Source organism: Scyliorhinus canicula, chromosome 21, assembly GCF_902713615.1.
Source record: "Scyliorhinus canicula chromosome 21, sScyCan1.1, whole genome shotgun sequence".
NCBI lineage: Eukaryota > Metazoa > Chordata > Chondrichthyes > Carcharhiniformes > Scyliorhinidae > Scyliorhinus > Scyliorhinus canicula.
The window spans coordinates 68,868,005-68,882,533 of NC_052166.1; the positions used below are offsets into that span (position 1 = coordinate 68,868,005).

The 14,529-nt window shown below is 55.5% G+C and overlaps 1 protein-coding gene across 1 annotated transcript in view; it reads right to left on the minus strand.

The window, feature by feature from the left end:
• Positions 1-13,632, minus strand: part of olfm1b (olfactomedin 1b) — a 39,848-nt gene extending 26,216 nt beyond the window's left edge. Inside the window, exons 1-2 of the mRNA XM_038781631.1 lie at positions 13,050-13,632; positions 7,341-7,490 (exon numbers count right to left, since the gene is read on the minus strand). Of these exons, the coding sequence (XP_038637559.1) occupies positions 7,341-7,490; positions 13,050-13,196 (297 nt within the window). The 5' untranslated portion in view covers positions 13,197-13,632. The remainder of the gene's footprint in view (positions 1-7,340; positions 7,491-13,049) is intronic.
• Positions 13,633-14,529: the final 897 nt, after the last annotated feature.

Sequence of the window (14,529 nt, forward strand, 5' to 3'; positions counted from 1 at the left end):
TGGCTAAGCAAGGAAGTTAAAGATACGAAGACAAAAATGAAGACCTACCATATTGCAAAGGCAAGTGGCAGGCTGGAAGATTGGGAAACTTTTAAAGATCAACAAAGGGTTACTAAAAAAAAGTCATGAAAAGAGCAATGGTAAATTTTGACAGAACTCTAGCGCAAAGTATCAAATAGGATAGCAACAGCTTCTCCAAGTAGATAAAAAGGAAGAGAGTAGCTAAAGTGAATGTTGGTCCTTGGAGGATATGACCGGGGAGTTAATTGTGGGGAATAAGGGGCAGCACGGTGGCCTCATGGCGCCGAGGTCCCAGGTTCGATCCCGGCTCTGGGTCACTGTCTGTGTGAAGTTCGAACATTGTCCCCTGTGTCTGCATGGGTTTCGTCCCCCCCAACCCAAAAATGTGCAAGCTAGGTGGATTAATCAACGCTTAATTGCCCCTTAATTGGGGAAAAAAAATTGTGGGAACACAGAAATGGCGGAGATGCCACATCAGTACTTTGCCTCAGTTTTCATGGTAGAGGACACTAGTACCATTCCAAAAGCAACAGATAATGCAGAGGTAGTAGAAAGGGAGGAACTTAGAACAATAATCAATTGGGGAAAAAGAACTAAACAAACTATTGGGATTGAAGGCAGATGTCCCTAGGGCCTGATGACCTATAACCTAGGGCCTTGAAGAAAGTGGCAGTGTTGATAGGGAATCCATTCATTGTAATATTTCAAAATTCCATGGATGCGGAAAAGGTTCCAGTGGTTTGGAATGCTAATGTAATGCCCTTATTCAAAAAGGGAGGGAGGCAGAAAATATGAAACTATAGGTTAGCAGGTTAGTTGGGAAATTGTTTGAATCCATTATTAAGGAGTAATAACAGGACATTTGGAAAATCAAAACCTAATCCATCAGTCAGCATGGCTTTATGAAGGGTAAATCATGTTTGACTAATTTTGCTAGAGTTCTTCGAAGGTGTGACAAGCAAAGTGGATGATGGAGATGCTGCAGATGTAATATACCTGGTGGATGATGGAGATGCTGCAGATGTAATATATCTGGTGGATGATGGAGATGCTGCAGATGTAATATATCTGGCGGATGATGGAGATGCTGCAGATGTAATATACCTGGTGGATGATGGAGATGCTGCAGATGTAATATATCTGGTGGATGATGGAGATGCTGCAGATGTAATATATCTGGTGGATGATGGAGATGCTGCAGATGTAATATATCTGGACTTCCAGAAGGCATTTCAGATGGGAGGTCATCTTACACAGATGTGCAAGTTAGGTTCTGGGGTTATTGGGATAGGGCGGGGGAGTGAGCTTGGGTAGAGTACTCTTTCAGATGGCTGGTGCAGACTTGATGGGCTGAATGGCCTCCTTCTGCACTGTCGGGATTCTATGATTTGATAAGGTGCCACACAAGCTTAATACATAAGGTTTGATCACATGGGATTATGGGCTATTTATTAGCTTGGATAGAAGATTGGCTAATTGACAGAAAGTCGGGATAAATGGGTCTTTTTCTGGTTGGCAAGATGTAACTAGTGGGGTGCCACAGGGTTCGGTCCTTGGGCCCCAATATATATTAAGAACTTGGATACAGGAATAGAAGGTCCTATGGCCTAATTTGCAGATGACACTAAAATAGGTGGGACAGTAAGTTACAATGAGGAAATAAGAACCTTACAAATGGATACAGATCGGTTAGGAGAGTGGGTCAAATGTGGCAGATGGAGTTTAACGTGGACAAGTGTGAGGTCATTCACTTTGATCAGAAAAATGGGAAGGCAAATTATCTAAACGGGGAGAGACTTTGGGATGCTCCGTGCAGAGGGATCGGGGAGCTCCGTGCAGAGGGAGCGGGTAGCTCCGTGCAGAGGGAGCGGGGAGCTCCGTGCAGAGGGAGCGGGGAGCTCCGTGCAGAGGGAGCGGGGAGCTCCGTGCAGAGGGAGCGGGGAGCTCCGTGCAGAGGGAGCGGGGAGCTCCGTGCAGAGGGATCGGGGAGCTCCGTGCAGGGGGAGCGGGGAGCTCCGTGCAGAGGGAGCGGGGAGCTCCGTGCAGAGGGAGCGGGGAGCTCCGTGCAGAGGGAGCGGGGAGCTCCGTGCAGAGGGAGCGGGGAGCTCCGTGCAGGGGGAGCGGGGAGCTCCGTGCAGAGGGAGCGGGGAGCTCCGTGCAGAGGGAGCGGGGAGCTCCGTGCAGAGGGAGCGGGGAGCTCCGTGCAGAGGGAGCGGGGAGCTCCGTGCAGAGGGAGCGGGGAGCTCCGTGCAGAGGGAGCGGGGAGCTCCGTGCAGAGGGAGCGGGGAGCTCCGTGCAGAGGGAGCGGGGAGCTCCGTGCAGAGGGAGCGGGGAGCTCCGTGCAGAGGGAGCGGGGAGCTCCGTGCAGAGGGAGCGGGGAGCTCCGTGCAGGGGGAGCGGGGAGCTCCGTGCAGGGGGAGCGGGGAGCTCCGTGCAGAGGGAGCGGGGAGCTCCGTGCAGAGGGATCGGGGAGCTCCGTGCAGAGGGATCGGGGAGCTCCGTGCAGGGGGAGCGGGGAGCTCCGTGCAGGGGGATCGGGGAGCTCCGTGCAGGGGGATCGGGGAGCTCCGTGCAGGGGGATCGGGGAGCTCCGTGCAGAGGGAGCGGGGAGCTCCGTGCAGAGGGAGCGGGGAGCTCCGTGCAGAGGGAGCGGGGAGCTCCGTGCAGAGGGAGCGGGGAGCTCCGTGCAGAGGGAGCGGGGAGCTCCGTGCAGAGGGAGCGGGGAGCTCCGTGCAGAGGGAGCGGGGAGCTCCGTGCAGAGAGATCGGGGAGCTCCGTGCAGAGGGAGCGGGGAGCTCCGTGCAGAGGGAGCGGGGAGCTCCGTGCAGAGGGAGCGGGGAGCTCCGTGCAGAGGGATCGGGGAGCTCCGTGCAGAGGGAGCGGGGAGCTCCGTGCAGAGGGAGCGGGGATCTCCGTGCAGAGGGATCGGGGGGCTCCTTGCAGAGGGATCGGGGAGCTCCGTGCAGAGGGATCGGGGAGCTCCGTGCAGAGGGAGCGGGGAGCTCCGTGCAGAGGGAGCGGGGAGCTCCGTGCAGAGGGATCGGGGAGCTCCGTGCAGAGGGAGCGGGGAGCTCCGTGCAGAGAGATCGGGGAGCTCCGTGCAGAGGGATCGGGGGAGCTCCGTGCAGAGGGATCGGGGAGCTCCGTGCCGAGGGAGCGGGGAGCTCCGTGCAGAGGGAGCGGGGAGCTCCGTGCAGAGGGAGCGGGGAGCTCCGTGCAGAGGGATCGGGGAGCTCCGTGCAGAGGGAGCGGGGAGCTCCGTGCAGAGGGAGCGGGGAGCTCCGTGCAGAGGGAGCGGGGAGCTCCGTGCAGAGGGAGCGGGGAGCTCCGTGCAGAGGGAGCGGGGAGCTCCGTGCAGAGGGAGCGGGGAGCTCCGTGCAGAGGGAGCGGGGAGCTCCGTGCAGAGGGAGCGGGGAGCTCCGTGCAGAGGGATCGGGGAGCTCCGTGCAGAGGGAGCGGGGAGCTCCGTGCAGAGGGAGCGGGGAGCTCCGTGCAGAGGGAGCGGGGAGCTCCGTGCAGAGGGATCGGGGAGCTCCGTGCAGGGGGATCTGGGGGTCCTTGTGCAGGAACTGCAGAAATCGAGAATGTAGGTACAGCAGATAATAAAGAGTGAATGGAATGTTGGCATTTCTAGCTAAAGGAATAGAGTACAAAGGGAAGGAAGTGTTATTGCAACTGTACAAGGCATTGGTGAGACTACACCTGGAGTATTGGGCACAGTTTGGCCCCTTATTTGAGGAAAGATGTAGTGACATTGGAGGCAGTTCAGAGGCAGTTCACTGGATTGATTCTGGAGATGACGGGGTTTGTTGTATGAGGAGAGATTGAACAGTTTAAGCCGATACTCTTCAGAGTTTAGAAGAATGAAGGGAGATATCATTGAGGTTTACGAGATGATTAAAGGTTTGGATCAAGTAGATGTGGAGCGGATGGTTCCTCTTGTAGGACATTCTAAAGCGAGAGGTCAGTTTTAGGATCAGGGGTAGCAGATTTCAAACGGAGATGAGGAGAAACTACTTCTCCCAAACAGTGGGAATCTGTGGAATTCACTATCCTCAGTGTGGTGGATGCTGGGACTTTTGAATACATTTGAGGAGATAGACGGATTTTTAATGGGGAATGGGATGGGGGGTTATGGAGAATGGGAATGGGATGGAGGGTTATGGCGAATGGGATGGAGGGTTATGGAGAATGGGAATGGGATGGAGGGTTATGGAGAATGGGAATGGGTTGGAGGGTTATGGAGAATGGGAAGGATGGTTATGGAGAATGGGAATGGGATGGAGGGTTATGGAGAATGGGAATGGGATGGAGGGTTATGGAGAATGGGAATGGGAAGGAGGGTTATGGAGAGTGGGAAGGAGGGTTATGGAGAACGGGAAGGAGGGTTATGGAGAATGGGAAGGAGGGTTATGGAGAACGGGAAGGAGGGTTATGGAGAACGGGAAGGAGGGTTATGGAGAACGGGAAGGAGGGTTATGGAGAATGGAAAGGAGGGTTATGGAGAATGGGAATGGGATGGAGGGTTATGGGTTGGAGGGTTATGGAGAATGGGAAGGAGGGTTATGGAGAATGGGATGGAGGGTTATGGGTTGGAGGGTTATGGAGAACGGGAAGGAGGGTTATGGAGAATGGGAAGGAGGGTTATGGAGAATGGGAAGGAGGGTTATGGAGAATGGGAAGGAGGGTTATGGAGAATGGGAAGGAGGGTTATGGAGAATGGAAAGGAGGATTATGGAGAATGGGAAGGAGGGTTATGGAGAATGGGTAGGAGGGTTATGGAGAATGGGATGGAGGGTTATGGGTTGGAGGGTTATGGAGAACGGGAAGGAGGGTTATGGAGAATGGGAAGGAGGGTTATGGAGAATGGAAAGGAGGGTTATGGAGAATGGGATGGAGGGTTATGGAGAATGGGATGGAGGGTTATGGAGAACAGGCAGGGTGGTGGAGTTGACACCAGGATGGAATCAGCCATGATTGAATGGTGGAGTGGCTCAATGGGGCTGAATTCTTAGTGCTTCTGTTGTGTATCCTGAGCCCACTAAATTCCCAGGAACTCTGCAGGATCCCCTTCTGCAACCTGGTGGCAGCAGCAGGGCACATGAGCAATGGGGGCTGACCCCCTTCACTCGGGGTCTATCGCACCAGGACTGCGCTTGTCAATACTTGCACCGAAGCCCACCGGTGGAGTTCCCACTGTGGAGGTCACCACAGGGGCGGGGGGCGGGGAGAGAGACTGTTTGCAATGAAGACTGGGGCCAGGTCTGCTGCCCGGTGCCAATCCCATCTTTGCCCCAACATGGGATCTTCCCTCCGATCGGGATTCCCAATCTTAGCGGTGATGGACAGAGGATTCCGGCCATTGCCAGGCTAGAGGTGAGAGTAAGGTCAGTTAGTGAATGAGATTTGGTGCAAGTTAAGATATGGGCAGCAGTATTTTGTATGAGGGACAGGTTTATATTGAATGGACAATGGCAGCCTGAGTAGGAGAGCATTGAACAATTCAAGTCTAGAGATCACAGAGCCATGGATGAAGGCTTCAGCTACCGTTGAGTAGAGTCACAGGTGGAGTCAGGCCACATTATGGAGATGGTCACTGGGGGTCTTAGAGACTGGGTGGATTTGTGGTTTAAAAATTGATCTTGGGATCAAACACAACACAACAACAAGATTCCAAATGGTTTTATTGAGCTGAAGCCAGTTCCCAGGGTCAAAGCCCAAGCTTAGCGAATGGAGTTTGCAGCATTTGCAGAGATGGCAAAGAGAATAATCTCACTCGCCCCAATATTTCATGGAGGAACGCTCTGCTTATCTAATATCGGATGACAGACAAGCAGTCTGGCCAAACTGAGACAAGGAAGGAATGGAAAGAGGTCAGACACAGCACAGTGACTGAGAGGGCAGCATGGAGATGTGAAATAGGAGGGAGCCAAGGATCAATCCTTGGGGGACACTAGAGGGAACAGTGCAGGAACAGGGAGAGAAAATGTTTCCGGTGATTCTCTGGCTACAATTTGACAGACAAGAATGGAACCAGGTGAGAGCAGACGTGCCTCGCTCGACCAGTGGGGCTAATTGGGTTGCTCTTTGAAAGAACCAGCACAGACTTAATGGTCTCCTTTTGTGTGATAGTATTCCAGGGCCGGGATTCTCCGAGCTGGCGTGGGCTCGGAGAATCGGCGTTCACACCGAGACGGGCTGGAACGTGAATCTCCGGCGACCGTAGAATCGGCAGCAGTCGCGTGCCCGTGGTCGACGCGGCACCTGTCGGGGGCTGTTGAAAGAGCCCTTCCCGCGCCGGCAACTGGCCAAGTTCCAGCCGGCGTGGTTCGAACATGGTTCCACCCGGTGGGCACTCGGAGTCGCAGCTGTGGCGGCCGCCGGGGTGGGGGGGGAGATCCGTCACCGGGCTGGGGGGCCTCCAGGACGGCCAGGATCGTGATCGGGGGTCACTGATCAGCAGGCGCGCGCGATCTGGGGAGGGTCCTATTTCTTCGGAGCCGGCCCGCTGTGGGGGTCCGCCCATGTTGTGCGGGGCCAGCGCACAGCTGGCCACCGCGCGCGTGCGCAGACCTGCAGCCGGCAGCGCAGGGCCGTGTATCGGCAGCTGGAGCTGTAAGTAGCACACACCAGCGCCGTGCTGGACCCCTCTGGGCCAGGGAATCGCTGGGCCAAGAGGCCTGTTGACGCCCACGTGAAAGATTCCGGTGTTTACAGTGTAAACACTTAGCCGCCATTTGAAGAATCCCAGCCCAAGACTGAGAATGGAGAGGCATTGGTGGTGGATGGTACGGTCAACCAAGCCAAAGGATGATGAAGGATAGTTTATCATGGTCACATAGGATATCATTTGCAACCTTGGCAAGTGCTCTTTCAGGACTTGGGCAGGATGGAAATGTGACTGGAGAAATTCTGACAAGAATTTGGGTGGCACGGTAGCACAGTGGGTAGCACAGTTGCTTCACAGCACCAGCGTCCCAGGTTCGATTCCCGGCTTGGGTCACTGTGTGGAGTCTGCACGTTCTCCCCGTGTCTGCGTGGGTTTCCTCCGGGTGCTCCGGTTTCCTCCCACAAGTCCTGAAAGACGTGCTTGTTGGGTGAATTGGACATTCTGAATTCTCCCTCTGTGTACCCGAACAGGTGCCGGAATGTGGCGGCTAGGGGGTTTTGCAGTGTTAATGTAAGCCTACTTGTGACAATACTAAAGATTATTATTAAATGTTTAACTGGAGCGCAGGTGTAGATTGAGCTTTGCAATGTCTCCTATTGTGTGGGTGGTTCCTCAGCACCATGGCTGATGTTGGGCTCTGCGTCCCTACCTTCTCCAGGAGCTGTCTCAGCTGCTTGGTGCGGGCATCACGCGAGCACAGGGTCTGCTGGGGTGCCACCACGGTGCAGATGCATCTTCCTTCACTGTCTGGCGCAGAGCTGAACACACGCCAGCCTTCCTCAGCATTGTCTGGTAATACCTGGGGAAGAGAGAGAGAATATAGACCATCAGAGAGTTCAGCAACAAACAGATTGCAACACCCAATACTTCAAATCTGATCAATTCAACAAATCAACCTGCATGGTTAAACAAAAGACAAACATTCCACAGGTTCAAGGTGCATTTCAGCCCAAGAGAATCTACATCCAGGTAAACTCTGACACCTGATATATCACTGTGCCACATGCTTCAGCACTCTGTCCCTGATTGTGTGCCTGTGAATTGGTGTCAGCATTGTCCCTGTGTGAATCTGTCTGTCTGTCCCTGTGCGAGTCTCTGTCTGTCTGTCTGCCCCTGTTCGAGTCTGTCTGTCCCTGTGCGAGTCTCTGTCTGTCTGTCTGCCCCTGTTCGAGTCTGTCTGTCCCTGTGCGAGTCTCTGTCTGTCTGTCTGCCCCTGTTCGAGTCTGTCTGTCCCTGTGTGAATCTGTCTGTCTGCATTGTCTCTGTTTGCATTGTCCCTGTGTGAATCTGTCTGTCTGCTTTGTCCCTCTCTGTCCCTGTGTGAATCTGTCTGTCTGTCCCTGTGCGTGTCTCTGTCTGTCTGTCTGCCCCTGTTCGAGTCTGTCTGTCTGTCCCTGTGTGAATCTGTCTGTCTGCATTGTCCCTGTGTGAATCTGTCTGTCTGCATTGTCCCTCTCTGTCCCTGTGTGAATCTGTCTGTCTGTCCCTGTGCGTGTCTCTGTCTGTCTGTCTGCCCCTGTTCGAGTCTGTCTGTCTGTCTGTCCCTGTGTGAATCTGTCTGTCTGTATTGTCCCTGTGTGAATCTGTCTGTCTGCATTGTCCCTCTCTGTCCCTGTGTGAATCTGTCTGTCTGTCTGCCCCTGTTCGAGTCTGTCTGTCTGTCCCTGTGTGAATCTGTCTGTCTGCATTGTCTCGGTCTGCATTGTCTCTGTGTGAATCTGTCTGTCTGTCCCTGTGCGTGTCTCTGTCTGTCTGTCTCTGTTCGAGTCTGTCTGCCTGTCTCTGTGTGAATCTGTCTGTCTGCATTGTCCCTCTCTGTCCCTGTGTGAATCTGTCTGTCTGTCCCTGTGCGAGTCTGTCTGCCTGTCCCTGTGCGAGTCTCTGTCTGTCTGCCTGTCCCTGTGCGAGTCTGTCTGTCTGTCCCTGTGTGAATCTGTCTGTCTGTCTGCCCCTGTTCGAGTCTGTCTGTCTGTCCCTGTGTGAATCTGTCTGTCTGCATTGTCTCTGTCTGCATTGTTCCTGTGTGAATCTGTCTGTCTGTCCCTGTGCGAGTCTGTCTGTCCCTGTGCGAGTCTGTCTGTCCCTGTGCGAGTCTGTCTGTCTGCCCCTGTGTGAATCTGTCTACCTGTGAATATGCCTGTCTGTGGCAGCATGGTAGTGCAGTGGTTAGCACTGCTGCCGCATGGCACTGAGGACCTTTGTTTGATCCTGCTAGATGTTTACAACATGGAATCAGGCCCTTCGGCCCAGCTTGTCCATGCCGCCCAGTTTCTATCACTAAGCTAGTCCCACTTGCCCGCAGTTGGCCCATATCCCTCTATACCCACCCTGCCCCTGTCCAACTGCTTTTCTTGTGGAGTTTGCACATTCTCCCCGTGTCTGCGTGGGTTTCGCCCCCACAACCCAAAGATGTGCAGGGTAGGTGGATTGTCCATGCTAAATTGCCCCTTAATTGGAAAATTAAAAAAAAAATCTGTCTGCAATGTCACTCGGCCCCCGTGTCTCTTACTCGGCCCCCATGTGCAGGGTGCACCCAATCAGATGCTATACAGACAGTGAGCAACTCAGTGATGGCCCATTTGTGCGGACATGATTTGCACGAGGAACTGTTTATAGTTTGTGAAGAGACACATAACTATGCGCCAACATTGAGTGTTTCTTTTCAATGTCCCCTCGCGAACCTGTGCTCTTAGCCCCGAATCTGTTGTTTGATTGATGATGAAAGTGCAGATGTCACCGGACAGAGTTTACCAGGAACTCTGCCGTAACCACCCCTTCCCAGAGTACAAGCTCAATGTGGGACTGGAGCATTCAGCAGGATTAATGATTCAGAATTTCTGTACCTTGGGGGAGAAAAAATGTTAACAGATGATCTTGCCAACTCTAACCATCTCACCATCCCAGAATTTTCTAACACCAGTTCCTATTTTTATTCTCTCAGCTTTTCTGTCAAGTCCTCTGCAACACTCTCGCAGTGAAAATAAACGGGAAAGAAATTGAACCCATATCGGATTTAAACGACACCGTACCACGCACAATTTAACCAAACTCTCAATACAACCTTGCTGAATTTAACTCCCATCCTGAAATTGGGATGAGGGGGGAGGGGTTGTTGAATGACGAGAGGCTGAGTAAATTGGGTTTATAGTCTGTGGAATTTTGCAGAATGAGAAATGAGGTGTTGAAAGACACCAGTTTGCAGAGAGATTTGGCGGCAGGGTGGAGACAGCAAGACTGCTCCACCCTGCCCCCCCCCCCCCCCCCCCCATCGGGGGGCTCAGGGTGAGGAGTCCAACCTCAAGAGGAAACATTCTCTCAAATGGTTGTGGGATTCTCCCCCACCCCCCCCCGGGGGTGTGCATACTCCGTCGCTGAATATATTTAAAGTTGTGGTATAGACGGATAGATTTTTGGCCTCTTGGAGAATCAGGAATACGGGGTGTCAGTGAAATGATAATGATTGCAGGAAGAATCACCAGAATAAATCAACTTGTGAGGACATCACTCGGGGCCATCAAAATTAAATGAAATGAAAATCGCTTATTGTCACAAGTAGGCTTCAATGAAGTTACTGTGAAAAGCCCCTAGTCGCCACATTCCGGCGCCTGTTCAGGGAGGCTGGTACGGGAATGAGTCTGTCTGTCTGTCCCTGTGTGAACCTGTCTGTTTGCATTTTCTGTGTCCCTGTGTGAATCTGTCTACCTAAATAAAACAGTCACGACTAAACCAACACTTCCGCTCCTCTCCCATCCCTCCCATACCCTTCTGTTCCCCTCCCTCCCCCACATTCGCCCTCGCTCCCCCCCAACCTCCCCCTCTCCTTGCTCTCACCCACACCTTCTCTTACCCCCTCCCCACACCCTCTCATGCCCTGCCCTCATGCATTCTCACCCCCTCCCCCAAACCTGATGCCCCTTGCACCCTCCCACACACGCTCTCGCGAACCTCCCCACACCCTCCTGCCATTGACCCTCTGTTGAATTACCCCCTCCCCATGCCCTCTTGTCCCCTCCCACACACCCTTGCTTGCCCACCCACTCTCCCTCACGCCCTCTTGACCCCCCAGCACGCCCTCTCCCCAAAGCACTCTTTTCAACCCACTAATCCCCTCCTCAATGCCCTTTCCCCCTCCTGATGCCCTCTCTTGCCCATCCCCATATGCCCTCTTGCCTCCTCCCCGAATGCCTGCTCCCCACACCCTCTCTTGCCCCACCCACTCGCCTGTTCCCCCTTACCCTCTCAACACTTCCCTCACATCCTCTCTCAGGACTCCCACACACCCTCCTTGCCCCCTCCCTATGCCCTTTTTCCTGATCCCCCTCCTCGTGCCCTCTGTAGCCTCCTCCCGATGCCCTTGTCCCCTCCACCCCCCTTGCACCCTCTGTTCCCCTTCCTCACGCATTCTTGCCTCTTCCTCTCCTGCCTATCTCCCATGCCCTCTTTCCTCCCCTCTCTTGCCACCTCCCCAATGACCTCCCTTGCCCATCCATAAGACATAGGTGCAGAATTAGTCCATTCAGCCCATCGAGTCTGCTCTGCCATTCAATCATGGCTGCAATTTTTTCATCCCCATTCTCCTGCCTTCTCTCCATAACCCGAGCCCTTTATTGATCAAGAACCTATCTATCTGTCTTAAAGACACTCAGTGATTTGGCCTCCACAGCCTTCTGCGGCAAAGAGTTCCACAGATTCACCACCCTCTTGCTTAAGAAATTCCTCCTCATCTCTGTTTTAAAGGATCGTCCCTTTAGTCTGAGGCTGTGCCCTCTGCTTCTAGTTTTTCCTACAAGTGGAAACATCCTCTCCACGTCCACTCTATCCAGGCCTCGCAGTATCCTGTAAGTTTCAATAAGATCCCCCCTCATCCTTCTAAACTCCAACGAGTACAGACCCAGAGTCCTCAACAGTTCCTCATATGACAAGCTCTTCATTCCGGGGATCATTCTTGTGAATCTCCTCTGGACCCTTTCCAAGCCAGCCTTAGATACGGGGCCCAAAACTGCTCACAATACTCCAAATGGAGTCTGACCAGAGCCTAATGCAGCCTCAGAAATACATCCCTGGTCTTGTATTTTTGCCTACACACCCACTTCCCCATACCCACTCTCCACCCTCCCCCACTCCCTCTTGCCACCGCTCCCTTGCTCCTTCCTCATGCCCTATCTTGACTCCTCCCCAGCCAACTCTCCCAAACCCTATCTTGTTCTCCTCCCCAACACCCTCTCATCCCCCTGGCCATACCCTTTCTCTTGCCCCCTCCCCACATCCTCCTGCCTGCATGTTCACACCTGCCCCCTCCACACATGCGCGCACTCTCTTGCCCTTGCGCTGGACCATTGCCGCTTCCCCTTGCCTACTCACCAACAGCTGCTCTTGCCTCTATTCCAATCCCCCAAATCCCTTATCCCTTCCCCAGACCCTCTCTTGCCCTGTCTCCACTGTCCCTTGCACCCCCCCCCCCCCGCCCCAGTGACCCTATGGCCTCTCTTGCCTCCTCACCGACATCTTCTTTTGTGCCCTCCTCCCTCCCCCTTGCCCCCAACCCGTCACCCACACCGTCTCATGTCCCCTCAACGTTGTGCCCTCCCTTGTCGTCCCCTTTCATTACCCCCACACCCCATGCAGGGGATGGTTTAGCACAGTGGGCTAAATAGCTGGCTTTGAAAGCAGACCAAGGCAGGCCAGCAGCACGGTTCGATTCCCGTAACAGCCTCCCCGAACAGGTGCCGGAATGTGGCGACTAGGGGCTTTTCACAGTAACTTCATTGAAGCCTACTTGTGACAATAAGCGATTTTGATTCTCTCACACCCTCATGCCCCCCTCTCGCCCACACCCTCACGATCCCCCGTCTCCCCCACACTCACGCCCCCCCCTCTGCCACACCCCCCTCTCCCCACACCCTCACGCCCCCCCCATACCATCATGCACTCCCCTTACCCCCTCACACTCCCCTCTCTCCCATTCCACATGCGTCTCTCCCCCCTTACACCAGTGTTCCCTTCCCCCGGTGCCCCCCCTCACCCCACTGCCTCCCTCCCCCAGTGCCCCCCACCACTGGTGTCTCCCCGGAGCCTCCCTCCCCCCGGTGCCCCCTTACCCCTGTGCCCCCCCCGGTGCTCCCTTACCCCGGTGCACCCCCTCCCCCGGTGCCCCCCACCACCGGTGTCCCCCCAGAGCCTCCCTCCCCCAGTGCCTCCTTACCCCGGTGCCCCCCCGAAGCCCCCATCCCCCAGTGCCCCCTTACCCCTGTGCCCCCCGGTGCCCCCTTACCCCTGTGCCCCCCCAGTGCCCCCTTACCCCGGTGCTCCCCCTCCCCCAGAGCCCCCCCTCGCCCCCCTCCCCCCAGTGCCCCCTTACCCCGGTGCTGCGGTCCAGTTTGCCTGTAGCAGCGCTAAGCCGGGTTGAGTTGAGCCCCACCAGCTCGGGCAGGGTCTGGGACATCCAGTTGCTGATCATGGCCATGGTGCTGAGGACGATGCCGATCTTCAGTAAGGGAACCGTCATTGCGGGGAGACTGCGGCTCTCTCATACCGGGGGGAGGGGGGTGTCACCGGGGCGGGGGGCGGCACCGAGCCCGGGACATCCTCACCGGGACCACAGCCCGACCAGAACCGGATCACAGCCCGACCAGAACCGGAGCACAGCTCGACCTGAACCGGATCACAGCCCGACTTCAACCGGATCACAGCCCGACCTGAACACGATCACAGCCCGACCTCAACCGGATCACAGCCCGACCTCAACCGGATCACAGCCCGACTTCAACCCGGATCACAGCCCGACTTCAACCGGATCACAGCCCGACCTCAACCGGATCACAGCCCGACCTCAACCGGATCACAGCCCGACCTCAACCGGATCACAGGCGGCTCCCCGGAGCCAAACCCAAACGCGGAGCTCCGCAGCTCCGCTCCCGGCACCCAGACTGCACCAGCCCCGCCCACCGGGAAACTCCGCCCACTCAGAGCCCCGCCCACCGGGAAACTCCGCCCACTGGGAAAATCCGCCCACTCAGAGTCCCGCCCACCGGTAAACTCCGCCCACTCAGAACCCCGCCCACAGGGAGCCCCGCCCACCAGTTTCCAAAATCAACACACAGAAATTTTAAAACCTCCCCAACCCCCCCCCCCCCAGTGAGAGTCAGTGTGTGTGGGACCCGTACCCCAGTGAGAGTCAGTGTGTGTGGGACCCGTACCCCAGTGAGAGTCAGTGTGTGTGGGACCCGTACCCCAGTGAGAGTCAGTGTGTGTGGGACCCGTACCCCAGTGAGAGTCAGTGTGTGTGGGACCCGTACCCCAGTGAGAGTCAGTGTGTGTGGGACCCGTACCCCAGTGAGAGTCAGTGTGTGTGGGACCCGTACCCCAGTGAGAGTCAGTGTGTGTGGGATCCGTACCCCAGTGAGAGTCAGTGTGTGTGGGACCCGTACCCCAGTGAGAGTCACTGTGTGTGTGACCCGTACCCCAGTGAGAGTCAGTGTGTGGGACCCGTACCCCAGTGAGAGTCAGTGTGTGTGGGACCCGTACCCCAGTGAGAGTCAGTGTGTGTGGGACCCGTACCCCAGGGAGAGTCAGTGTGTGTGGGACCTGTACCCCAGTGAGAGTCAGTGTGTGTGGGACCCGTACCCCAGTGAGAGTCAGTGTGTGTGGGACCCGTACCCCAGTGAGAGTCAGTGTGTGTGGGACCCGTACCCCAGTGAGAGTCAGTGTGTGTGGGACCCGTACCCCAGTGAGAGTCAGTGTGTGTGGGACCCGTACCCCAGTGAGAGTCAGTGTGTGTGGGACCCGTACCCCAGTGAGAGTCAGTGTGTGTGGGACCCGTACCCCAGTGAGAGTCAGTG